General features: G+C 40.3%; 2 protein-coding genes and 1 pseudogene across 2 annotated transcripts; all 3 read left to right on the forward strand.

Moving 5' to 3' along the window:
* The first annotated feature begins 1,478 nt into the window (after positions 1-1,478).
* On the forward strand, positions 1,479-9,677 carry LOC130373774 (beta/gamma crystallin domain-containing protein 2-like; annotated as a pseudogene).
* A 4,754-nt stretch (positions 9,678-14,431) lies between these two features.
* Positions 14,432-21,321, forward strand: LOC130373775 (gamma-crystallin M1-like). The gene is made up of 4 exons (XM_056580407.1): positions 14,432-14,506; positions 14,611-14,885; positions 20,658-20,931; positions 21,034-21,321. The coding sequence occupies exons 1-4, from the start codon at positions 14,432-14,434 to the stop codon at positions 21,304-21,306; spliced, it is 897 nt and encodes a 298-aa protein (XP_056436382.1). The 3' UTR covers positions 21,307-21,321.
* A 4,456-nt stretch (positions 21,322-25,777) lies between these two features.
* On the forward strand, positions 25,778-27,078 carry LOC130373473 (gamma-crystallin M1-like). Its single transcript, XM_056579994.1, has 2 exons — positions 25,778-26,519; positions 26,622-27,078. The coding sequence occupies exons 1-2, from the start codon at positions 26,214-26,216 to the stop codon at positions 26,892-26,894; spliced, it is 579 nt and encodes a 192-aa protein (XP_056435969.1). The 5' UTR covers positions 25,778-26,213; the 3' UTR covers positions 26,895-27,078.
* The last annotated feature ends 328 nt before the right edge of the window (positions 27,079-27,406 follow it).

Genomic DNA, 27,406 nt, shown 5'->3' on the forward strand with positions numbered 1-27,406 from the left:
CAACCATCGATGCTCAACCTCCTCAGGTCACACCCACTAATCGTTTTGAAACATCTCCCAAAGATTGCTTAGCGCGGCTGGCCTTGGCAGAGTCTTTAGCACAACTGAACACAATTTGTTGTTCTGGATGCAATCTTGAAAAATGACATTTTCCACTTTATTTGTCTCATCAATTTATTATTCATACATTTGATATTTAATTATTTACTTATTGATATGGTGTGGACATTTCGAAGAACTGCTTTTAAATAATTTATCTTTAAAAAAATATTCAGAAGATACAGTGAAATAGTTATTCCTGCTTATCTTTACTAACTCACACGTTGAAGATTACAATTTTTAGCTAAATTGTAGAAAATTCACTGGATATGTGACTTTAACATAATATTAACTTAAATTCTGTCAGGAATCACTTTCATAGACATAACCACTTATGCATGAAATGGTAACACAATTTAGTTTGCCGGTATGGTTCCACTATTTTCTGTTGCTCCCTGCTGTAGAATTTAAAGAATGACATACAGATGTCAGATACAGAATACCATGAGCATACCAACATTTGAAAACAGGGAGAATACAAGCCCCCATGGGGAACATACAGAGCAGAACCAAAGCAGGTGGAGGCTGTGGGTGAAATTCGGCGTGTGTGTTTGAGATGGAAGGTCTTAAATTGACTGCCTAACAGTGTTTGATTGGTTAGCAGTTCAGCTGATAGGGGGGGGTTGGTTTGGTTTTTCTTTGGGCCATGACTAGAGTGTCCTGCCAGAACTAGCTACCTTCATTTGCATCCCTAGAAAGTTGAATATAGGCTCTTAAACGCAGCTTATCACACAGTCCTTGGCGCGGATCTGGGGCTATCTGATCACAATCTGGGGCTGTGACTTCATATATGCTTCTCTCAGGAGAGCTGTTCCAACACACACCATGATAAGTAATAACATTGACAAACTCTGTCTCACAGCAAGACTCAGACGTCTTCATTTAGAGAAGGAGAGGGCTTTCAAGAGTGGAGAAAGGGATTTGTATAGACTGGCTAAGTACACTTATGGAAGGACGATTAAGGAGGCCAAACGACAGGACAAACAATCTAGAACAATTCACAGCCAGTGACTCCTCCTCAATCATTTACTTTGCATAAAGCTGAGAATCACAGGCCTTAAAGTGTATTTCCGGTGAAAATTTAACCCAGGGTCTTTTTCGGCATGAAGACCCATAAAGTAAGCCCTCCAGACTCTTCTTTTTCATTGATATCAAGTCTGGAACTTGCCCTCAAATGCCCGGAGCGATGTACCAGCCCAATTGGCTTCCATGTTATTGGCTAGGGGCAGTGTGAACTCTTCCAAATAAAAAAAATGTAACCCCTGATACTGCGAAAAAGAAAAAGTAAAACAGCCCAGCGCGAAGAGGGGAGATTGTTATGTAAAAAAATTGGCGCCTCTATTATCTTATTTATGGTAACGGTAGACGAAGCATTCAAAATGGGACTCTTCCTCCAGCACCTCGTCTCCTCCGGCACCTGGATCCTATTTGTGGACTTCTGCTCCTCAATCAAAGCCATCGCCTTAATTCTTCTCCACAACAAGCTATCCCAGCAAAGCTTGTCAAAGTTCAACCCCAGGCGGATCACTGACTACCTGCCAGACAGGAAGAACGTGCGGCTGAGAAAGCTGCTCTCAAAGCCATCAGCACTGCAGCACCACATGGCTGTGTGCTTTCTCCTTCACTCTTCTCCCTCCATCCCAATGGCTGCACCTCTAGCCATCCTTCAAAGCCATCATTGAGTCTTTCCTCAGCTCATCTTTCACCGTCTGGTTTGCTGCCTCCTCAGCCAAGGAAATTCTGACTGCAGTGGATTATTTGGTCAGCCGGGAAGGTCATTGGCTTCACCCTGCCGTCTCTCCTGGACCTGTACCAATCCGGGCCAGGAAGAGTAGGAAAGGTCATTGCTAATCCTTGTCATCCCGGTCACCACCTCTTCCATAGACTTCCATCGAGCAAAAGGTTCTCTCAAGACCAAAACCTAGTGGCACCTGAACACCTGTTTCCTTACCTTTGCAGTGGGTCTCATAAAAAGCACTCCCGCCTCCCACTGACTGGGACTTCGACTCTTACCTCTCTTGTAAAATAAACACGTGAAAAACAAATGTATATAAATCCACACATTTAAATCTGTATCATTGATACTTTTTTTAATCAAAATCGACATGTCTTGTACCCATTTCCTTTATTGTTTCTTAGTCTTCCAGAGCCTACTATAATGTAAAGTACTGAAATAAGTAGTGTGTAAATTTGTGTGTATAGTTGTTACTTGTTTTAATTCTAGTTTTGATTCTGGTTTGTATTTTTGCTAATGTCATTAAGCTTTACGCACTTTATGCACCAGCAACCGAGTCGCTTTCCTTGTACGTGTTATTATAATTGGCAATAAAATAATTCTGATTCTTAAATGTTAAAATCCAGTCATGATTCCTAACAGCAATGTTTGAATTAGAGATAAGACAGAACATAATTACTTTGATCGATAAAAAAATAAGGTATTTTACTAAACTGTGTACTGTAAAGTTAACAACATGAGCTTTTCAGAAAAGCAATAACTTCTTAAATAACAGGCATTATTTAAGATTTTCAGGCAAATACCCTTGCTGGCAACCATATGCTCTACCATGGCCATTTAATAAAGCATTAAACAAAAGATTACAAGAAAATTATTTAAATATATATCGCAGGCTTACCCGATTTTTTTTAAAATCGAATCTAATAATAAAAACCCTCTTTAAGGAGAGTTTCTTTCAGTTATCTCCCTAACCCAGTTTTCAATAAGGAGAGTTCGACCCTGGTAGAGCATGAGTAAGCCTCTTTATGGAATTCTATAGCATGTTGCTGGGTCAGTTGTTTGAACAATGGGGGCGTCATGCAGTGTTGGAGTCTGTATAAAAGTATGGGCCTGACACAGGTAGGGTATCAGTTGACAAACCGATCTCCGACCGTCCTAAGAAACCAAAACAGCCATCATGATGGGCAAGGTATAAAATATAAATATTAAGTACTTATGACAAACATTATATGACATAAATTAATAATTAATTAATTCATGATATCTGATAAGATAACAATATATTTAATTAAAAATAACAAATATATATTTTTTTAATAATCAATTAATCATTAATGGCACAAGATTTACAGTATATCTGCTATGGTTGACAAATGTTTTGTTTCAGATCACTTTCTACGAGGAGAAGAACTTCCAGGGTCGCTCCCATGAGTGCATGAGCGACTGCTCCGACATGTCCTCCTACATGAGCAGGTGCCAGTTCCTGCAGGGTGGCGAGCGGCTGCTTCATGGTCTATGAGAGGAACAACTACCATGGGCCAGCAGTTCTTTATGAGGAGGGGAGAGTACCAACGACATGCACCGCATGCAGAGCATGGGAATGATGTTTGACAACATCAGGTCCTGCAGAATGATCCCCTATGTAAGAGAACTCACCAAAAGTTCCACTCTTACTCTCACATAGTGCCACTTTTATATTGGTGTTTAGTGTATATGGTTATAGGAGTGTGCTGACATTTTCTCTGAATCTCTGCATTACAGCACAGAGGCCAGTTCAGGATGAAGATCTACGAGAGGGAGAACTTCGGTGGTCAGTCCAACGAGATGATGGACGACTGTGACAACATCCAGGATCGTTACCGCATGTCCGACCTGCCAGTCCTGCAACGTGATGGAAGGACACTGGCTGATGTACGAGCCAGCCCCACTACAAGGGCAGGATGATGTACATGAGGCCCGGGCGAGTACAGGAGCTTCAGGGATATGGGCATGAGCGGCCAGAGGTTCATGAGCATGAGGCGTATCACTGACATGTGTTAGTTTAATCATCAATAAAATTTGAACTGACATATATTTGCTTGATATCTTCTTGGTCCTTTCAACTTGATAGCACCTGATTATTCTGGAGATAGCCATTTAGATTAAAAACATATATGAAAGCAATGTTGGAGGGAAAGTTTTATCTAAAAGGATACAGGGTACAAAAGTACATACAATCCAATGTGTATTTTAATGTATTAACATTGTCTGTGGAAATTAAAATGGTGGAAAGTTATTACGTATCAATACCTGGAAGGTCACAAAGATGTCAATATTGAGGTCCACATAAAACTCAAAGAAAACATTAGCATTGAAAAATAAAAAAACACAATTCACATATTTAATACATATTTATGTCACCGGATTTAACAAATCATTGACACCTATACAAGAATCAAACCAGTGACTTATTCTGGAATGTAAAATTGTATAATAACTGGGAAAAATTTATCAAACAACAAACCATCTATGATAAATTAAGCAACCAACCTGATGTGCCTTTCAACTGATTTTCCTAATAAACACCACCATCTTAACCCTGTTCGGCTGCAGGATTCATTCCTCTAATTAAACTACCATCGTCCAAAAAGACAGCATATGATCCAGTTTGTTAAATCCTTGGACTCTGACACAACATCTGGACATGATGTTGGTTGGATTGTGGCCAAGAGTTCTTACATTTAACCATAATGAATAACCTGTTCTTTCCTAGACTGAGAGAGGCTCATTAAATGTGGTGTTACCCCGATCTATCGCAACGCAATTTCTGTTCTCCTTCATATGAGCTGTGTTCGCCAGTTAACAATCCACGGAGCGAGAAGAATTACATTAAAGGAACAACAACAAGGACTGGTCAAATAAATGTAAAGGGCCCTATCTTGCATCCAGCGCAATTGACTAAATCACTGGCGAATATGTCGTTGCTAGTTTACAACTGGCGCAGAGCGTTCTTCTCCCTCCTTTGGGAAAGAACAGCTGATACAGCGGTATTAAGTTATACTTTTAAATAAATGCATCTGCAAACACTGTACAGTAAACACATATTTTCTTGACACAGACATCGTGTACATGCCCATAACTTTTAGGATTGATGAGCATTTGATCGCGAGAAAACATTGTTTTACCGCAAATGAGTGTTTAAAAGAATGAATGAATGCGGGCGCGCGTGTGTGTATGTGTAAAAGAATCAATGAATGCGGGCGCGCGTGTGTGCGTCCATCTGTTTAAACACACGCAAACTAAACACGTAACGCATAATACAGTCCATGCCATGGCAATGTATATTAACGGGGGGAAACATGCATATTAGGAACACAAGTCGATAACGATAATGCATACAATACTGATAAGAAACAATGTTTATAATGTATTGCGTATATCATTAAATAGAACCACAGTTACCGCATATCATATGTATATCATATACGTTTTCTTTGCCAAAATTTATTTGAGGACTCAGTATTTCGCGAGTTGTGGAAGAAAAACTTATTCAATGTGTGAATTAGGCCATATTATTTGGCCATAAACGGAGCCATTTGAAGTTTGAAATTAATGTGCATCTGTCTCATCGGAGACTGCAGACGCGCTGTCAAAATATGAACTTGTCCGATTCAAATGCACTCATGCCTCTAAAAGGGGATGGGAGCTGTCACTCTCATTGGTTTATTGCACATTACACCCAAACCACACCTACGGGTAATTAGGCTACTTCAGACCAACCCTTTTTAGATTTGCGCCGGGTGCCAGTCATTTTTTGCGCTGGTAAAATAGCGGCATCGCCCTACAACCGCCCACAAAGCTACTTGCGCTTGGCGCTTCTCACTTGCGTTTCTCACTTGCTTCTCACTTGGTGTTTTGACCATGAAATTGACAAAACCATATCCGAAACATGATGTCCTCTTACCAGAAGTCCCTCGCTCTCTCAAAGCACTGAACCCATGCAACTAAAAACAGACATAGTTCCTTCTGAGCAGTGGCGATTTTGGTTCGAAAACTCTGGTGGGGCCCATGCAGGAAAATATTATAACGCAATCCAGAAATACCACATATTACTACCATCACAAAAAAAACAGTAGCAAGTGACAGAGGGGACCAAAATTGCAGCTGAATAATCACTCAAACGCGAATCTGACGACATATATTAGGCTATTATAGCAATAGCACCACCAAATGGCAGCGTTCAAGATCTCACAATATCAAAACTCAAGAAAACAACAACGTGGCAACAATAAAAACACAACGGCGCACACCCTTTACACAGCAATCAATATACAAGGCCACCACTCACAATATACCAAAAAAAGAAGAAGTATGGTTTAAGTTGCATTAAGTTTGCAGGCCACCATACTGTACAATTAACAATGAATCTAGCCTGATAGAGTGGTTGCCAATTCAGACCTGGATAATCCTGGGTGAAAATTTAAGTAAGTTTGGGCTAAGATTGTAATTACCTGTGCTTTAAGGACAGTGCTGTCTGGTCTCCTTTGTGTGGCTGAGGTGAAACACAAGCATTTTTTTCCGCTTGAACCACTCCTGGTTTAACAATCTATTCTTGTCCTTTCCCTCTTGAATAATAATTAAATCCGTTGGGCGATGTGGTCCCAAACGTTTTATCTCCAACTTCTGTTCAAGTGCTAAATCTCACATGAGACAGATACTCAACACGATTTATCATTTAATGAATAAAATCCATTGTTTGTTATTTACTGTAAACAGTAACTGTAACAGTAACTACGTTAGCCAGCTAGCAAGATCTGATCGGCTCCCGCCGTAAACCCCGCCCTTTCTACAAATCAGCCAATGAGAAGAGCTTTGGGGCACTAAACTTCTGGCCCCACCGCCGAAACAGAAGCGGGCGCTGCGCACGCGCTTGCTCGCGGCAACAGCACCAGTTTTCTACACTGCAGCAGACGGGGCCATCTCGGCTGTGCCCCCACCGAGCGGAACAGACGAGACGGAGCAACGAACTATTTCACACACAACTACTAACTACAACAATTGCGTTCATCAAATTAAAACTGCGGACATGTAATTATTATTAACAATTAATGTATTATTAACTTATGCTCAATGACATTTTTGAAAAAAAAAAGAAAAGTATAATCGTGCCCTGCACGGGCAGCGTTCTCTGGTGGGGCCGTGCCCCACTGGCCCCTAATGCAAAGACGCCACTGCTTCTGAGTATACTCAGAAGTCCCACCCTGTCTCTCTCCATTAACGCACATCTCCAGCACCCTGTTCTAGACATTCTGTTTTGAAGTGATAATGCATTGGTACATGGTTCGTTTTTGACAGTGTATTTGTTTTTATTTTTCCTCTGCATATCAATCCTTTAGTAGGGTAGCAAACATAATTAAAGTAGTGAAACATGGTACATCATGTTTTTAAGTTATGGTATGTCCTCCCAATTCAAAATAAAATATGTGATAGTTATTTCAAAAGTTTATTAATAAGTATCCAATACTTATTTTGACATGAGCTTCACTTTATTTCTGCCAACCGAAACAAATCTTCCTTTGGGAAATAATTCTTACCTTTATTGTTAAATTATAAGGTTCCATTCAAGTGTTTATGGTGGACTGCATTGGAGTTATATCCAGTGGTGTAGTCTATTTTATTGTAGTGAGTATACTGTGATGATTCCCTCCCAGCCTCGTACAAACCCGTCCGAACCGGTACGTGTACGTGTGTGGCGCTTATGGGGTGTCGCACCACCTCACCAACGCAGGGGTCTACAACCCGCTGATTTAAGAGTATAACGCTTATCAACAATCATGGAAAGAACCAGTTTTAATAACACGTATGAACAAATAGAACACAAAAATGACAAGTTGTCCTTTGTATATCTATAGTAGCAATAGCATATGCTAGACAAGGACAAAATCTACTCAAAATAATTTAATGAACTGTTTACATCCATGGCTAACCAGTGCATGAGAAGGAGATGACAGGAGACTAATGTTTCACTCTTTCAATTGCTCTAATTTGAGCTCTTACTGTTGTTATCTAACATACCATACAGTAATTGAATTGTGTAAAAGTGTGAAATTACTGCACCTTAAAATGACCATGAATTAGCTATACTCTCATTTGCATAGTGATTAACATTATGAATTTCAATTGTGTATACCAACTGTATGTTGGCTGACATTTACCGATAACTTTTTTTCCCTCCACTCTAACCAAGGATGCCTGTTTTAAATTCCCTAGCCTGACACCCAGTCTGAAAGGCTGGCCAGGGGTTCTCATCTAAAAGTAACAAGGAGATATAAAGTGGGATTAAAACATTGTCTTCTGTTGACTACTTATTATGTGGTTTACACATTAATACGGGAGGACTGGACACACACACACACACGCACACACACGCACGCCCACGCACGCACACACACGCGAGAAGGAGGGGCTTGGCCCGCCAACTAACGTGCAGACAGGGCAGAGCGCGAGCGCGCAGCGGGAATTTTATGAATGGTGAATGTAGGAGATAACTTCCCCTGCTTAAAGTATTTTATTGCAGTTATACCCAACCGATATTAACGAAAATAAACACAGAAGTGAAAGATCTGTCACAAGACGATTGATACGTATCCGTGCACATTTTTTAAGTGGGTAAACGCAAATCCTGGTGCGTTCCTAGTGGGTATACGGCGTATACCTGCGTATCACGTAGACTACACCACTGGTTATATCTTTATCTTTAGTTAGATACATCGATTTTTATAATGCACATAATATTGTTAAAGAAATTATTAAAACATATATAACTAGATTGAATAATGTAATTTAAGTCAAATTGATATTTGAATCCTCTTGAAGTTTATCAGTGAACCCTCTATCCATATTTTCAACACTGTTAAGAGCATATAGAAACTTCTCAATGGGCTTCTACAGTACGTTGAGTCAGAGTCATGAGTCAGTAGTTTAAACAATAGGGGATGTCATGCAGTCTTTGGGTCTGTTCAGGTATAAATGTAGGGGTTTACACAGGTAGAGCATCAGTTAACCAACCGATCTCTGAGAGACCTGAAAAACCAACACCGCAACCATGATGGGCAAGGTAAAGATATATTAACATAACTCATTGATTTGCATTAATATAAATAACATGATTTAGAAGAAATTATATTCAGAAATGATAAACTATGGCCGACAATTTGTTTCAGATCACTTTCTACGAGGAGAAGAACTTCCAGGGTCGCTCCTATGAGTGCATGAGCGACTGCTCCGACATGTCCTCCTACATGAGCAGGTGCCATTCCTGCAGGGTGGAGAGCGGCTGCTTCATGCTCTATGAGAGGAACAACTACATGGGCCAGCAGTTCTTCATGAGGAGGGGAGAGTACACGAATGCACCGCATGCAGTAGCATGGGAATGATGTTTGACAACATCAGGTCCTGCAGGAATGATCCCCTTTGTAAGAGAAATCACAGTTCAACTTTTACTCTCACCTAGTTTAACTGTTACATTGACAGGGTAATGGTTATGAGTCTGCTGACATCGTTTCTCTGAATCTCTGCTTTACAGCACAGAGGCCAGTTCAGGATGAAGATCTACGAGAGGGAGAACTTCGGTGGTCAGTCCAATGAGATGATGGACGACTGTGACACATCCAGGATCGTTACCCGCATGTCCGACTCTGCCAGTCCTGCAACGTGATGGACGGACACTGGCTGATGTACGAGCAGGCCCCACTACAAGGGCAGGATGATGTACATGAGGCCCGGAGAGTGCAGGAGCTTCAGGGATATGGGCATGAGCGGCCAGAGGTTCATGAGCATGAGGCGCATCACTGACATGTGTTAGTTTCCTCATCAATAAAATATGATCTAACTTACATTTGTTGAATTTCTTGCCGGTCATTATAACTTGATAGCACCTGACTATCCGAAATAAAATAGAATATTCTTGAGTTAGGGTTTTTAAAATCATGTTATGGCAATTTTGGAGGGAAAGTTGTATCTTAAAGGGGACCTATTATGCTTTTCGACTTTTATGACCTATAAACGTTGTTATAATTGATCGTCATGTTTAACCATACACAAAAAACGATATAGATTTTCGGGAAACTCTTCCTCTCATCTGGGCGCTTTCGTCCTTCTCCGCCCCCTCGCCCCCCTCCTGCCAACCCAACTCCGTTGTGATTGGTTACCTTCCTTGGAGCGCACGCACGGGGCAGATTTGACCAGGCATATGGGGGCGTGGCAGGGTACGTCTACGTAGATGTTTCCCGGAAATGTGAACAAGTGAATCGCAATCGTCTGTCCCGAGTGTTTAGCGCTCTGCACAGCCACCCCAGACTGTCAGCAGGGAATACGTCGAAATGCATGTACGTAATTATTTGACACTTTAGTATGGTTAAACATGACTATCAATCATTATAACAACGTTTATAGGTCATAAAAGTCGGAAAAAGCATAATAGGTCCCCTTTAAAGGAAATGGGGTACAAAAGTAATTATAATATAAAACATATTTCGGTATTTACATAATCTATGGGAAAGTTAGTATGGTAATATGGTGAATACATATAAATATGGTAATTCCACCATCTGTAAGTCAACAAATATGGTGATATTGATGAAGACATCAAAACTTAACCAAACCACAACATTGATTAACAGAAAAGAATATGCATTGCATAACAGTTTACATATTGAATAAATAATAATTTGTTTTGAAATCTCCTGATTGCATACCTAAACCAAACCTACAGCATGTTCTGGAATTAATAATTGTTTTAGAAGAAAAGGTAAATTATATGAACTCTATAAGGTTATATTTTTATCCAAAAAAACATTAATGAAAAGTTTGAAAGCCAAATACCCAAATAAGCATAAAAACAAATAGAAAATAATCATCTTACCCAATTTAAGTTGAAGCACTACAAATATATATATATTTTTTACCAACAACTAAATCAAATCAACATACAACACAGGAACAATACATCTATTTGCATAAAAATTACTTGAAATCGTTATATCAAATCATTAACGCGAATAAAAAAGGTTAAAAGCTGAGGCTTCAAGTAATAAACGGCCCAAATTAAGACCACATGGGCTCCAAGCCTCAATTCCCTAAATGTTTCTGATGCTTTTTCCTTCTCCACCACAAACTTTTCTTCCGCCTGAGTGCTATTGTGACCAATCCTCCGCTCAAATCATTTCTCTCCCAGGCCTCCTTGATATTCAAGCTAAAGCCTTTCTCCTTCCTTACAGACCACCCCTGTATAGAGAGGCTGATGTATACCCATCTCATTCATCACACCTGGACCTTGGACAACTGAATAAGTTGTATGGGAATCATGGAGCTATATTCAGTCCCTCCAGGATTTCGCAGGCCTTTTTTGAGATTGTTGCGGCCTAAAATGCCTGATGTTGCGTGAGCTTTTCAAAAAGTTGCGATTAAATTTGCGCTGTTTTTTAGGTTTTTGTTGCGATTACAATGTGAGAGGAAGTGAAAGTTGCGAAAAAAGTTGTGAAAGTTGCACATTTCCTGATGTTAAATATTAAGTTATCACTGCAATTTTCCCCGAGCAATTTGTTAAATATTAATTTATTACTGAAAAAAACACTGAGAAATGGTCCTATGAATAATTGATTCTGATTCTTTCTGCACTGGCAATTGACTTGGATGCAACAGCCTGTGTCATAGTGATCTGCCTCGTCGTTCGACGTCCTGCCTGCAGTTCTGTAGTTATGTTTCTCTGTGGCAAAATGCTTATCAATGGAAGATTTCCGCTCATGTTCCATCACAATGTTGCAGGCAGTGCAAAATATTTTCCCCCGCTTTCATGTAGAATACCAGGATACTGCTTTTCGCGATCTGTCGCAGTTATTTTGGTAAGTGTGAAACGTTGGACGCGCACATGCTGCATGAATGCTTGACTCGCTTGAACATTGTAAACACGCAAGTAAGGCAGAAGGTAGTTTGTCGACGTCAGTTCAAGACGACGCCACTGATTGGTCAAATTCCTGGAGTGTCTGTATAGTTAAAAAAAGGTTTTCATTTTTATCTAAATCAATTTTAAATTGTTCATTCCTCTTCAACAAATAGATCCATTGTTAAAATGTCAGGTGTACAAGACTGTGAAACACCAGTCAACAATAGTTAATCAACTTATAGTGCCCTATCTTGCATCCGGCGCGAATGACTTAATCACTGGCGCATGTGTCGTTGCTAGTTTGCAACTGGCGCAGAGCGTTCTTTTCCCTCCTGCGCCACGCGTCAGTAAATTATGATCTTGTGCCCCAAGGGGCGGCTCTGCGAAAGGAGGAGGCGTGTTCTGGCGCAAACGCTCCTTGGTGCTATCGTGCCCTTTCAGAAACTACTTGCGCCACAAACCAGGAAATACATGTGCCGTGTTCCAATACCCGTACTTCCATGAGTATACTTAAAGGAAGTATACTATCCGTACTATCTACTACGTTAATTTTTCAGATGTGAGTGCTGTTCCAAATCGAGTACTCCGTGGTGCACTAACCGGAAATTACGATCACGACTGCCGCCGTGGCTCATCCTCCCCCGCAATAAACATCCCGCTTTGAACGGTGAACTCTTTACGCCTAGCAGCTATAAAAAGATATAAAAACTACAAAATGACTATTAATGCAGGCTATGTGGAAAATGCGCCGACTTTGGTTCAGCCTGGCTCTGCCTCTTCCGCTACGCAGCTAAGATGGCTGCCGTTGAATACGGAAAGTGTCCTTTGATCCACACTTCACGATTAGCCCGTTTTGAGTACGACATCCGGGTCCATGAAGTATACTTCTTTTCACCAGATCTGAATTGGACCGTACAACGTACTTAAAATTTGGCTAGTAATTACGGACAGTACGGGTATTGGAAGACGGCACTGGTTTAAAGACAGTGGCGCGTTGTTCAGATGCTATTATAAGGGCGCATGCATAATGTTGCTTGTGCACCTCGCGCATACACTTTGCTTCTCTCATCTACCTAGCCACACATTCTTGGTAAATTATTTGGGAAAGAACAGCTGATACAGCGGTAATAAGTTGTACTTTTAAATCAATGCATCGGCAAACACCGTACAGCAAACACATATTTTCTTGACACAGACATCGTGTACATCAGGGACGTGCACAGGGGGGTTGCTCAGGTTGCTTGAGCAACTGCCCATATGCCCTCCTCGACTCACGTTGCCCTTCCGAGGAAACAAATTAAAAAAATAAAAATATTTTTTACAGTTTTTTCCTATCGTTTTAGCCAATTTACCTAAACCATGTTCACATTCCCTAAACACTTCACACAGTGAGCATACCAGTAGACCATGTGAACCAAACTGTGGTTACTTGCCCCTATGCTAAGATACAAATGCTGGCAATGACACCTTCTTCCAAATTTCATGGATACCTGCCCCAGTCAATGTTCACTACCGGCAAAACGCTGTGGAACTACAGCATATTTTACCAATGTTTAGATACTCTGTTCAAAACAGTGAACTTTCTGTTCAAAACCTAACAGTAATTTAGATCACTGTAGATGGAAAGATGCTGCATTTGGACAGACAAATGAAGTTACATGTTTGAATAAGAAAAAATATTTAGTTTATAGTTTATTTTATTTTACAGTAATTTAGATTTTGTTCCCCCTGTGCACCATAGTTCTTGGTGAATTGGCATGGAATTACTTTTTTTACGTAAAAGTAACACTACATACAATGATCTGTACAAAACACAGAGGATAAGTTTTGCAATGCAAAACACCTGGTGGTCATTTCAGCTAAAGACCTACTCAGCTAAAGACCTACTCAGGTGTTTTACATGTAATTTGTGCCTCGTTGAAAAAGGGCCTTCTTTGGCATTTGCTTTGGACTTCTTTACGTAGTTGGTATAGGAAAATGGATGCAGCAAGATCAAGAGCAAGAGGCAGAGGAAGAGGCAGAGGTAGAGGAAGAGGTGGAGGTGGAGGTGAAGGTGGAGTAGGAGGAAGAGGTGGAGGTGAAGGTGGAGGTGAAGGTGGAGGTGGAGTAGGAGGAAGAGGAAGAGGTAGAGGAAGAGGCAGAGGAAGAGGGAGAGGTAGAGGAAGAGGGAGAGGGAGAGGAGCAGCAGCAGCAAGGACAGTTGTATCTGATGAAATCAGAGCAACTGTCATCGACCATGTAATCAATCATGGTTCTGTCCATGAGGGAAGCTGGTCTGAGGGTTCAGCCGAACTTGCCAAGATCAACGGTGGCATCAATCGTGAGGGTTTTCACACAAACTAACAGGTACTATACAGTATTTACAGCATTCTGACTGATGTGTTTATAACAGTAGTAATGTGATGTGAGAAGTCTCCAAAACTCTCCTGACGTATCAGTGCATTTGTGTCTGACTCTCTATTGTAGGACCCAACGGTTGCCCCACTCAGGTGGAAGGGGAAGAAAATTCACTTTGCCACAAGAAAATGCAATACTGCAAATGGTTATTGCTAACAATAGTATAAGGCTAAGAGAAATTTGTGCAAACATCATCGCAGACATTGGTGTATTTGCCAACATTGAGAATGTTGGCACCACGACCATCGCCAGAGTGCTGAAAAAGCACCAAAATTCGAATGAAGCAGCTTTACACTGTCCCCTTCGAGAGGAACTCTGAGCGGATAAAGGAACTCCGGTACCAATACGTCCAGGTAAGACTGAACACAGGACACATGTTGATTGTGATTTTGCACAAAACTGTAAGCTATGCCATTTTTGTCTTATGGTATCTTGTGTATTCTCTAATTTCCTGAAGAGAGCCATGGAACTTGAAGCCAGTGAGAATGAACATGGCTTCAACCTGGCAAAAACACGTCGCCGTGGAAGGAACCTGATTGGGAAAAGGGCCACGATAGATGTTCCAGGCCAGAGGGGTGCCAACATCACCATGTGCGCAGCAATTTCGAACGATGGACTGCAGCTGCAGAAGGCCGGCATAGGCCCATACAACACCGAACGCCTAATTGCCTTCATAGATGAGCTTTACGAAAGGCTCACAGCAAGAGAGGTAGACAGGCAGAATCTACCAACGTATGTAATTGTATGGGACAATGTTGCCCTTCACCACTCCCGGCAAGTCACAGGGTGGTTTGCGGCGCATCCTAGGATGATGTCACTTTTCCTTCCGCGTCGGACATGCGGTAACGATCCTGGATGTTGTCACAGTTTCGGCGTGGAGATGGAAGGTCTATGACCACCGCCCTCAGGACCAGATGTCCCTATTAGAGGCAATGGCTGCTGGGTGTATGGACATAGCCCCAGAAGATATCCAGGCCTGGATAAGGCATTCCAAAGATTTTATCCACGTTGTATGGCAAGAGAACCATACGTTGCGACGTCGATGAAAATTTGTGGCCAAATGCGGAGGATAGGAGGGATTAGCCCAATTCTGCGCCACTGTTGGGCTACTGTAATCTACAGTATGTGCAGGTTTTGTGCATTGCATTTTTTGTTAGAACACATTTTTTGACTTTGTAATGTATTTTCTGTTTTGTGTAACACTTGCACTGTGACAAAATCTCCAAAAAGTAAAGCACAGTGAAAAAAACTTGTGTTTGTGATTTGTTTCTGGATCATATATTACGTACTTACTGTATGTAATTTGCATTACAAAAACTGAAAATTGTTATTCTCAGTTTCTCATAAAACACTTACAGTATTTACTGTATTTACAATTACAGTACATTTACCACACTCAATTGTGACATCTTTTGTGGGAGGTAAACCGACATATGAACACTGTCAGCAGATACTTGGCTTGGATTGTCATACTGTAATATTACAAACTTTATTACTGTAGTCCAAAGAAGTGTTTGTCTGTGTTTTTTCTCTTTTTTTCAATGTAACACTACAGGAAATCTATGCCTAACTGGAGGACACAGCAACATTTTATATATGCAATTGGCAATGCTTCAAGATGTTAGTGTTTTTTAGGTCATAGTGTTCTGAGAGGAAACATGTGTTAAGTTATGGCAGCATTGTTTGTGGTGTGGTTGTTGTAGTGCATTTTGCACCAAAGGTTAACAGATATGCAGAGGTGTGTGTCTCTAAAGCCCACTGTGTTAAGTGATAGGGAAAAGTGACCATAGTATGGGTACATGACCGAAAACGATAGGAAAAAGCTGTAATCATTTAATGGATGCAGAATTTCATGTGGGCCTAGATAAAAAAAATCGCCACTCGAAATATTTCATAAAGTAAGCGTAGCCTCATTCAATTCCGTTCGGGCACTGAGAGTGAAAGTCAGTAGGGGGAGGGCAAACTCTGCCGCGCGGCAACAGCCGCTTTTGCCGCCCTTCCCTCATTGAAATGAATGGAGGCGGCGAGTTGCCGCGCGGCGTGTGAAAGCTGCTTTACGTAGCTGCAGCGCTGCACGCGACCGGAACACCGGCACCTGTGAGACGACTGCCTTGATGTTGTCGGAAAAGGTGAATTTGAGATGTATACAAACAAACAATCATCATCACGTTTTATGAAATGAATACAATCTTCATAAATCCAGGCTCAGTTTGCCACGTAACGTTTAGCCTAAATAATCAGACAGCTAGCTAGCTTGCAGACAAGCAGCCCGTTATCACTTAGTCTACACATTTTTTGGTAGGCAAACTAAGCTACATGTCTGCTGATAGTTAGTTTCTAACATTTCGTTTTAACAAGAAGAATAAATGATAGAAGTAATGCATCACATGAATTCTTTCATTCAAAATGGTTCATGCCTAAATCTTATCACTATTTTGGGTATTGTTTGTTATTGTTAAGTGAAGCCGAAATGCCCAGTGAAAAGAGGAGGATTCAGGAGAGAGAGAGACAACTAAAGGAGGCAGCAAAGAGGAGCACATCACTACATGGTTGGCTACGAAAAAGCCAAACAGCAGGTGGGACAGGTGAGACTTTGCATAGTGATAAAAAATTATACTGTGTAGGCTAATTGATAAATTAATCAGACTCATATTTTAGCCTACTAATGGCAATTTTTCATAATTACATTACATTTAAGATGAGGAGCAGCCACAAGCCTCCAGACACTCGGAAAATGTGGACGTGGAGGAGGCACATAGGGCAGGTAGGCCTAAGTGCTGATCACCATATATGAGAGGACCATGCTAGAAAGTACAGGGTTAAAGAGCTGCATGCTAAATAATTGTAATCTAAAAAAAAACAGGCTATTTTAGAGATCCTTTCAAAGATCTTGCCTGAGCAGAACATAAATACCACTGCTTCTAGTGGGCATTACAATAATAATAATAATGGTAATAACAATAATAATGGTAATGGTAATAACAATAATATGTCATTGGACAGATGATGAGCCCAGTGCATCAGCTGCGTTCAGAGAGCCAGAGCCAATCCCAGATGAGATCAGGACAGACTGGGAAAGGAGAGATAAACAAGAGGATGAGATGAGGGAGAGGAGAACATCAGCAAGGGAGGATATTGAGATGAAGAGTGGGGCAGAATCCACAGATTTCGAATTTTTGCTGAGGTTGGCTAATCCCACAGATCCAGCTCATGTACAGAGCAGCAATCTAAAATACGATCAGACCTTCATCACATTTTCCAAAGCTGAAATACACTTCCCAATCAGCAAGAGAAGATGATGAAGTCCAGACCTTGGAGGAATATTACAGGGGAAGGACATACTATACCTTTCTGGACAGACTGAGACAGGAACTTGAGAGAAGATTTTACGGGGAAGGGAAGACTCGGGACATTGTGATGTCACTGCAGACTCATTGACCCAGAGCAGTGGAAGGATATCGGCCAAGGTTTTGATACAGCACATTCACTATGTGAATTTTATGGACTTCAGGGGGAAGACACCAACCTTCAAACAGAGTTGAGAGTCTTCCATGCATCGTACAAGTGTCCCAAGAGGACAGTCAAGTCTATGCTTGAAATATTCAAGGAACACGATGCTCACATCATATTCCCCACACTGTTCAAACTCATTAAAATATATGCCACTCTACCCGTCTCCACTGCAACGGTAGAACTTTCTTTCTCAAAGCTGAAGCTGGCAAAAACAAGGCTCCGAAATCAGTGTGGTCAAGAGCGGCTGTCTGACCTCCTCCTGCTGTCCATAGAGAAGGACATACCAATCGACAAAGAAGAGGTTCTGAAGATTTTTATTGAAATGGCCCCTACTAGGCGGCTTCTGCTTTGAAGCTTTGCATTTTTAATATGTCAATTTGGAGAAACTTATCAGTGACTTAATAGGATGTTGTTTAATTATGTTTGCGTTCATGTTATGTTCTTCTTCTTCAAGTCATGTTTTTCTGCATTATCGTTAGTAGTAGTTATTTCAGTGTTTTACTTATTTGTATTAATATATTAATAAAGACCCTGTTATTCTCAGTCCTTCATAAAGGCTGTGAGTTGTTGTTTTTTTGGGGAGGGGGGGGGGGGTGCCCTTTTTTCAGGTCAGAGCAACTGCCCCTCAAAATTCCTGTGCACGTCCCTGGTGTACATGCCCATAACTTTTAGGATTGATGAGTATTTGATCGTGAGAAAACATAGTTTTACCGCGAGTGAGTGTTTAAAAGAATGAATGAATGCGGGTTCGCGTGTGTGTATGTGTAAAATAATTAATGAATGTGGGCGTGCGTGTGTGTGTCCATCTGTTTAAACACACGCAAACTAAACAAGTAACGCATAATAAAGTCCATGTTAATGTATATTAACGGGGGGACACATGCATATTAGGAACACAAGTCGATAACGATAATGCATACAATACTGATAAGGAACGATGTTTATAATGTATTGCGTAGATCAGTAAATAGAACCACAGTTACCGCATATCATATGTTATATCATATATGTTTTCTTTGCCGAAATTTATTTGAGGACTCAGTATTTCTGAAGTAGTGGAAGAAAACCTTATTCCATGTGTGAATTAGGCCATATTATTTGTCCATAAACTCAGCCATTTGAAGTTTGAAATTAATGTGCATCTGTCTCATCGGAGACTGCAGACGCGCTGTCAAAATATCAACTCGTCAGATTCAAATGCGCTCATGGCTTCTTAAAGGGGATGGGAGCTGGCACTCACATTGGTTTATTGCACGTTACGCCCAAACCACTCCTACGGCTAATTAGGCTACTTCAGACCAACCCTTTTTAGATATGCGTCAGGCGCAAGAGTCATTTTCCACGCCGGTAAACTAGCGACATCGCCGTAGAACAGCCCACAATGCTACTTGCGCTTGGCGCTTCTCACTTGCGTTTCAGACCGTTAAAATAGGGCCCATAGTATGAGGAAAAAGGAGCAAAATCAACACAGGCACACTTGATGACTGAGTTTTCATATGTATGGTTAATAGCCCCCTATAGTTTGTTTCAATATGTTGACACTGTAGGCCTCTGTACACAGTTGTACATTTAATAAAATATGTATATTTTCATTGATGGGGAAAATTCCATTTTACTTCCGACATCCCTTCCACAAACATTTAATTGAGAATCAGAAATCAACATCCAAACTTTTTTAATTAAGTGCCATTAACTCCAACATAAATTTTTCAGTTTCCAGAGTCCAGACGTGATGCAGGAGATGGGTGTAACTTAGCCAGTCTATTAGCCTTGTGAGATCATCCTGATCTTGCGAGTACACATACTGTTTCTTTCTGCATAATCATTCTCGTCCTGACCCGATTGAAAACCTCTTCCAAAAAATAAAAGGGAGGTTCCGCCAGTACTCCGGGAGCGAGTGTCAGTTGATGATAGCAAAGAAATACACCAGTCTGCCGATTTGAGAAATAACATGGCGGTGCCCGAAGAAGTTTTTTTAAACTGTTTATCCAAATTAAGAAAGAATAATGGTAAAAAGATTAACAGAATTCTGCACAGGCTTTTTCTTAGAGAATATGTTTTGTTTTACTTAAACCAGATACGGCAAGGGCAAAGAGAGCAAGAACAACACTTAGTTATTTTATCCATTTTATTTAAGAACATATGGCCTGACCATGTTTGGAAATCTAATGTTGTCCAACTAAGGCCAGAAAAATTCATAGCATAACATTTCTTTGAGGCATTTTGAATGGATTTGTTTTCACAAGCATTAATCTAAATTAAGGTTAAGTTATTGTGATAGACTGCGTTAGATCTGGCACTGTTGTATCAGTGTCATGTGATTGACGGCAACGTGCTATTCATTTGACCGTAACCGAGTTAAGTGGATTGCATGGTTGTGAATAAATGAGTCCCCTCTGACGTTACTTCTTGTTTCAGTCTCCGTTATAGTAAGTAACAGACCAACTAGCCTATAATCAGTTAAACTTAGTTATATAAAAATATATATATGGTTACACGTGTTTACTCTTTGTATTGTACTATATTGCTGTTAGACTATGTCATATAGACATATTTTTGAGAACATTTTATGAAGAAAGATTGAAGTTGATTGAAAATTTCAAGTTTATACTTGGATCCTCTAAGTTTTTCAGTGAAGCATCCATCTATACGTTAAATTAGCTCCCCCCTGTTAAGAGCATGTGGAAGCTTCTCAATAGGCTTCTACAGTACGTTGAGTCAGGGTCATGAGTCAGTAGTTTGAACAATAGGGGCCGTCATGCAGTCTTTGGGTCTGTTCAGGTATAAATGTAGGGGCTTGACACAGGTAGAGCATCAGTTCACCAACCGATCTCTGAGAGACCTGAAAAACCAACACAGCCATCATGATGGGCAAGGTATATATATATATATATAGACACAGTATTAACGTAAATAATTGATTTGGGTTAATATGATATTGAAGCTATAGATTATAGCCAACAAGTCGCTTAAATTAAATTATAAACTAAGGCTGACAATTATTTTGTTTCAGATCACTTTCTACGAGGAGAAGAACTTCCAGGGTCGCTCCTATGAGTGCATGAGCGACTGCTCCGACATGTCCTCCTACATGAGCAGGTGCCAGTCCTGCAGGGTGGAGAGCGGCTGCTTCATGCTCTATGAGAGGAACAACTTCATGGGCCAGCAGTTCTTCATGAGGAGGGGAGAGTACAACGACATGCACCGCATGCAGAGCATGGGAATGATGTTTGACAACATCAGGTCCTGCAGAATGATCCCCTTTGTAAGATAAATAGTTAAACTTTTACTCTGAATTAGTTTAACTGCTACATTTACTGTGTTGATGTCTCTGCTGACACTGTTTCTCTGAACCTCTGCAATACAGCACAGAGGCCAGTTCAGGATGAAGATTTACGAGAGGGAGAACTTCGGTGGTCAGTCCAATGAGATGATGGACGACTGTGACAACATCCAGGATCGTTACCGCATGTCTGACTGCCAGTCCTGCAACGTGATGGACGGACACTGGCTGATGTACGAGCAGCCCCAGTACAGAGGCAGGATGATGTACATGAGGCCCGGAGAGTACAGGAGCTTCAGGGATATGATGAGCGGCCAGAGGTTCATGAGCATGAGGCGCATCACTGACATGTGTTAGTTTCCTCATCAATAAAACATGATCTAACTTACATTTGCTGGATTTGTTGCTGGTCATTATAACTTTATAGCACCTGACTATCGAAAATGAACCATAATATTCTGGAGTTAGCCATTCTGATTTAAATCATGCGAGTATTTAAATTATCTATGTGAAAGTTACTACGGTAATATGGTAAATATTTATATGTTAATTTGACCATCTGTAAGGTAACAAGTATGGCGATATTGAGGTAGACAGCAAAACTTACCCAAACCCCAATATTGAATATCAATTAACAATATGCAATGCAGAACAATTTACCTATCGAATAAATAATGCATTAATTAGCAGGACATTTCAAACGTGTAACTATCTTTTGATTGCATACTTGAATCAAACCTACTTTTAAAAAGTAGTGTTTGCTCGTTACTCGTTACTTCTTAAAAAAGTAATCTGTTACTTTACTTAGTTACCCTCTACGGGAACGTAACTTTTTACGGTACTTACTTTTATGTTACGTTTATTTTTCTCGACTTTGGGCAGAACAGAATATCTGTTCTTAAATGTGGAGTCCTTCATAAAGTTCTATCGAGGACATAAGTTATTTATTTTGTGGTCATTATTATTAAAAACTGCCACAAACAGAGCACTTGACAAGAAAACATTGGGCCATTAATGGCTTCAGCACCACCACTAAAGCCCAATGATAAAATAACGAATAACATAGCCTCGATACATCTTATGGGCTCATAGGTGAACACAAAATATATAAGGGTTTATTTTATAGCCATACACTCTTTTATTAAACAGGCTACCCTGAAATTGGGGCAAAGCTAGTACAAATCGTATCAATAGGCTCCTTCGGAACAACGTGATGAAAACCTTAAAACGGCTCATATGTCTCAAAATCAAACATGCCTCATCTAAATTCAACCAAAAAATTAATAATTTCAAATTGTTATTCTTTTTTATGTCGCTTGATGTAGATGGCTTGTGTATATGAATTAAAATGGCATAATACATTTTGGCATGGACAGGCATAATACAGCTTGGCTTAGACATTTTAGCATGAATAAAATCAACCACAACTTAAAGCATCCCGTTATCGGTATCGGTAAGTATTGTGGCGACTGTGGGTGTGGTCGCCGTGTTCAGCGTGCCGAAAGGGATCCTAAAATCTCACTTGTTTTGCTGCCACTCATATTAAAGACACTCACAAATAACTGGCTTTGATAGCTGATGACTATAAGAAAGAATGTGGATGTGGGACATAAACTAGTGGTGTCAAAGTGATGTTTGTGAAGTGAAACATTAATCAAACCATGTTCATCCCTCTTTCTTTCTACTAGGCCCATGTCTAGTGAAACATTACTCAAACAATGTACGTCCCTCTTTCTACTATGATCATGGCTATGCCTTGCCTGCTACTCCTAATACTGTTAAGGCCAAAGTAAATGATTAATTTGGCACCAGTGCAAAGTCTGGAGCGAGAAAAGAAGAATGCCATGTCCAGAGAAAAGAGGGAAAAGACCACAGTGAAGGGTCTTTTGGGAGATTTGAGGGAAAATAACCTCATTAATGAAGATTTAAGTTAGAAGCTTGCATTCTACTCAGGTAAGCACTTTGAAATTCATGTACATGTTATTGTTACTCTCTTCATTTAACTCCTTGGTTATTATCTGAAGGGGACTTATCCATCTTTACTCATAGCATTTCAGATCTTAAGATGGACTTTGTGGCAAAGCAGGGCAATGAGTACACACAGGACTGCAGAGAGTTTGCACTCTCGCTCCATCTACATGGTTCAAAGGCATACAAATACCTCAGAGCGACTCAACATTTTCCCCTCCCACATCCACAAACATTACAAAGCATTGGAAAGTACTGATGCCAACACGTTATAGCTTCTTCTCAATATTTTTTCAGGTAGCTGCGTTCAGTGGATGCCAAGCCTGTCCTGAACAAGATGATGCTGGATATGCTAGAGAGAAGATGCCAGGGAGACCCGGCTAAATAGGGATGTGTTTCACTCATGTTGGATGCCATGTCCATCAAAAAACATGTGCAATATAATCCACTTACCGAGTCAATGTCTGGTTTTGTAGACATGGGTGATGGAAGCAATGAGACTGATGTTGTATTTGAGGCTCTTGTGTATGGTGGTTGGCCTACAAGGACATTGGAAGGCTCCCATTGCATACTTCATGACCATGTCTCTCTCTCCAGAACCACTGGGGGTCCTTCTCAGTCAGGCTTTGGAGGAGCTGCAAGCACTGGGCATTCGGTTGGTATGTCTAACAATGGATGGGCATTCCTCCAATGTCAGCATATTCAACCAACTTGGGTGTGAGCTGAAGGGGGACCCACGAAAGCCGCTTCAAACCAGTTTCCCACATCCGGTGTCTGGGGAGAAAGTATTTGTAATGATGGATGCTTGCCACATGCTCAAGTTGGCATGTAATATGTTGCAGGTAAATGATGATCGTTGTAGACCTTTTTGCACAATTTATGCCTCTGCTACTAAAAGTTATCTAAATATTTTGGTCCGTCCATTTGCACTGTTATGGCTGGATGTGATGATCATCATTTTGCTGTTTGTACTTGTTTGAGGAGTGACTGATTCTAACTCTGCAGGCATACAGTCCAATTGCGAAGACCACCGGACAGATCCATTGGAGGTATCAATCGTCGCCATGATCGCGTCAGTAACTGTTAAATTTACTGTGCACAATGAGGGATCTTTGCTACTCTCAGTTTAAGGACTGTGAGGCAACAGCAGAATTATTTGAGTTAATACAATTAGTGATTATAGAACCAAGTACCTGTTTCTTCTTTTTAAACTATTGCATGCCCGTTCATACATTGAAGGGGTAAAGCTCTGTGAAATTTCCTGTAGTACAAAAAAGACCTATGGAGAGAAGGAAGTCTAGAAAATACTAATACTTGCATGTTTATTTGCATGTTGAGCACAGTTTAGAAATATGTACCTGATACCTTATGATTTACATAACGATATGTGTTTATAGATAATTGACAGGCTGTTTGATACAATGAATGGACGCGATCCTCGTGCCAAAGGATACAAGGTAGGTATTGGTAGGTAATTTAGTGTTGTGCATGGGTTACATTTTTCCATGTGTTCCGTTGTTCCAAGTTATTGTTCCAAGTTATTGTTCCATTGTCTACAAGAATGGGTCATGGCACATTACCGATGGATGTGATGGAAACTTCAATTACGGCTTTGAATGAACAAAATCCCATGGTGCTTTGTTGGGGTGTCTTGTTTGGCCATGATCAGAGTATGATCCTTGATATTTTTTACATTCACATTGCCTTGCATAAACTACATTGTTCAGTCTGCATTTACCCTGGCTGCTTTTTATTGTATTTTGTATTCCCCTCGTTCTGGTCTCCTGTATCAATTCCCACCTGCAAACTCATTTTAGGCAAAGTATAAGACAGTATAATTGTAGCCATGAATAAGTCATTCAAGTAACAATATTCAAGTACTAACATTGATGGGTAAGACCGAATTTGGTTTTATTCTGAAACCAGTGAAGCAGATTGGTGGTTTTAGCTGATATAAAAACGTTCAGGTGTTTATATAAGTTTATGTTTAAGTATTTGGCAGATGCTTTTTTCCCAAGCGAAATACATAAAAAATACATATAAAACAATCACTGTAAACATTATAATCATTTAAGGAAAGAATGTTATTACAAGTAATTACAAAATATCAATACTAAGTGTCAAGACAGAATAAACTCTGCTGCTGCAGCAAAAGTCAGATATGGTGTACGTATAAGGTCCCCAAGATATGTATAGATATCTAATGTATTCATACATTGTTTATGTAGGATATATATGTATATATAGCCTAATCATATATTGTTTCTTCAACTTAAAAATAGCCAACCGTTTTTTTCCTGGGATTATGTTCCCAGTTTTGATCTCGGACGTCTGGTCACTTATAGCATATCTGAATATTCTATTACTGTTAAGCCAACTATGAATAATAAAACACGCCAAATCATATGCCCTTTATAATAGCTACATGTATGCCAAAAACCTGCGTGATCCAAGATGGCGGCCCTGCGTCTCGTCAGCGCCAGAAGGCAGTAGCGTTCGATGCTCCGTCTATGACACAGGATGTCTTATGAACTCTATATCATTTTTGTAACCAAAAAATTAAAAACCAAATACACAAATAGGCATGTAAACAAATGGGAAATAATGATCTTACTCAATTTATGTTGAGTTGCAATCTGTAGTATTAGGGAATACTAATTTCCTTCCTCAAACACTGCAAATGAAAATCGTCATTATACCTTACCAACAACTAAATCAAATCAACACACAACACAAAAACAATACAAACCATTTGCATACAGATTACTTTATATCGTTAAAACCAATCATCAACGCATGTTTTAGGAATAATTTAGATAAATGTTAGTATCCAAGGATTCATTCTCTGACAAATATTTAAAAAAATATGTGGTTACATGTATTTACTCTTTGTATTGTACCTTTTGCTGTTAAACATATAGCATTTAGACATATTTTTTAGAACATTTTACAAAGAAAGATTAAAAATGATTTAAAATTTTCAAGTTCATATATCTTTAAGTGAAGCATCCATCTATACATTAAATCAAGCCTATTATGATCATGTGGAAGCTTCTCAATGGGCTTCTACTGTACGTTACGTCAGGGTCATGAGTCAGTAGTTTGAACAATAGGGGCCTTCATGCAGTCTTTGGGTCTGTTCAGGTATAAATATAGGGGCTTGAAACTGGTAGACCAACAGTTCACCAACCGATCTCTGAGAGGCCTGAAAAATCAACGCAGCCATCATGATGGGCAAGGTATATACTGTCTATAGCGTATTAACGTAAATGATTAATTTGCGTTAATATAATGACATGATACAGATTAAGCCAACCAGTGCCATTAAAGCCACATTATTTTTGTTTCAGATCACTTTCTACGAGGAGAAGAACTTCCAGGGTCGCTCCTATGAGTGCATGAGCGACTGCTCCGACATGTCCTCCTACATGAGCAGGTGCCAGTCCTGCAGGGTGGAGAGCGGCTGCTTCATGCTCTATGAGAAAAACAACTACATGGGCCAGCAGTTCTTCATGAGGAGGGGAGAGTACAACGACATGCACCGCATGCAGAGCATGGGAATGATGTTTGACAACATCAGGTCCTGCAGAATGATCCCCTTTGTAAGAGAAATAGTTCAACTTTTACACTGAACTAGTTCAATTATTATATTGACTGTGTTGATGACTCTGCTGACACTGTTTCTCTGAACCTCTGCATTACAGCACAGAGGCCAGTTCAGGATGAAGATCTACGAGAGGGAGAACTTCGGTGGTCAGTTCAATGAGATGATGGACGACTGTGACAACATCCAGGATCGTTACCGCATGTCCGACTGCCAGTCCTGCCATGTGATGGACGGACACTGGCTGATGTACGAGCAGCCCCACTACAAGGGAAGGATGATGTACATGAGGCCCGGAGAGTACAGGAGCTTCAGGGATATGATGAGCTGCCAGAGGTACATGAGCATGAGGCGTATCACTGACATGTGTTAAGTTTTCTCATCAATAAAACATGATCTGACTGAAATGTGCTGGATTTCTTGCTGCTAATTACAACTTCATATCACCTAACTATCCAAAAAAATTACTGTAGATAGCCATTATGATTAAAATCATGTGATGGTATCTTAAAGGATATGGGGTACAAAAGTAATTGCAATACAAAACATATTTTGGTATTTACATTATCTAGGTGAAAGTTACCATTGTAATATGGTGAATAAATATAGTCCTCTCACATAGCACTCTAGAACAGCCACGTCAGAGTTACAGACCAAATAGTGTGAATATACACAATCTTGTACCTATCAACCCTCATTGTTCACTCACTAAATATCCCCCCTCTGTTATAAATTCTGTTGATTTAAAATCACTGCAAAAGTTTCACTGAAATGATGGCTTTAAACTATTACATTTCAATATTAGGAGTCTGCCACCTAAGCTTGACTATCCTGAAGAATTGATGAATGGAGCTCCCCCTGATTTGTTGGTGATTTCAGAATCCT

This window comes from Gadus chalcogrammus, chromosome 20 (genome assembly GCF_026213295.1).
Source record: "Gadus chalcogrammus isolate NIFS_2021 chromosome 20, NIFS_Gcha_1.0, whole genome shotgun sequence".
NCBI classification, from domain to species: domain Eukaryota; kingdom Metazoa; phylum Chordata; class Actinopteri; order Gadiformes; family Gadidae; genus Gadus; species Gadus chalcogrammus.

Excerpts from the sequence above, each read along its gene's own strand:
- LOC130373473 (XM_056579994.1), top strand. The coding sequence starts at position 26,214 with ATGATACAGATTAAGCCAACCAGTGCCATTAAAGCCACATTATTTTTG. Across the intron at positions 26,520-26,621 it reads CCTGCAGAATGATCCCCTTT|CACAGAGGCCAGTTCAGGAT; the intron begins GTAAGAGAAATA and ends TCTGCATTACAG.
- LOC130373775 (XM_056580407.1), top strand. The coding sequence starts at position 14,432 with ATGAAGCAGCTTTACACTGTCCCCTTCGAGAGGAACTCTGAGCGGATA. Across the intron at positions 14,507-14,610 it reads TCCGGTACCAATACGTCCAG|AGAGCCATGGAACTTGAAGC; the intron begins GTAAGACTGAAC and ends AATTTCCTGAAG. Across the intron at positions 20,932-21,033 it reads CCTGCAGAATGATCCCCTTT|CACAGAGGCCAGTTCAGGAT; the intron begins GTAAGATAAATA and ends TCTGCAATACAG.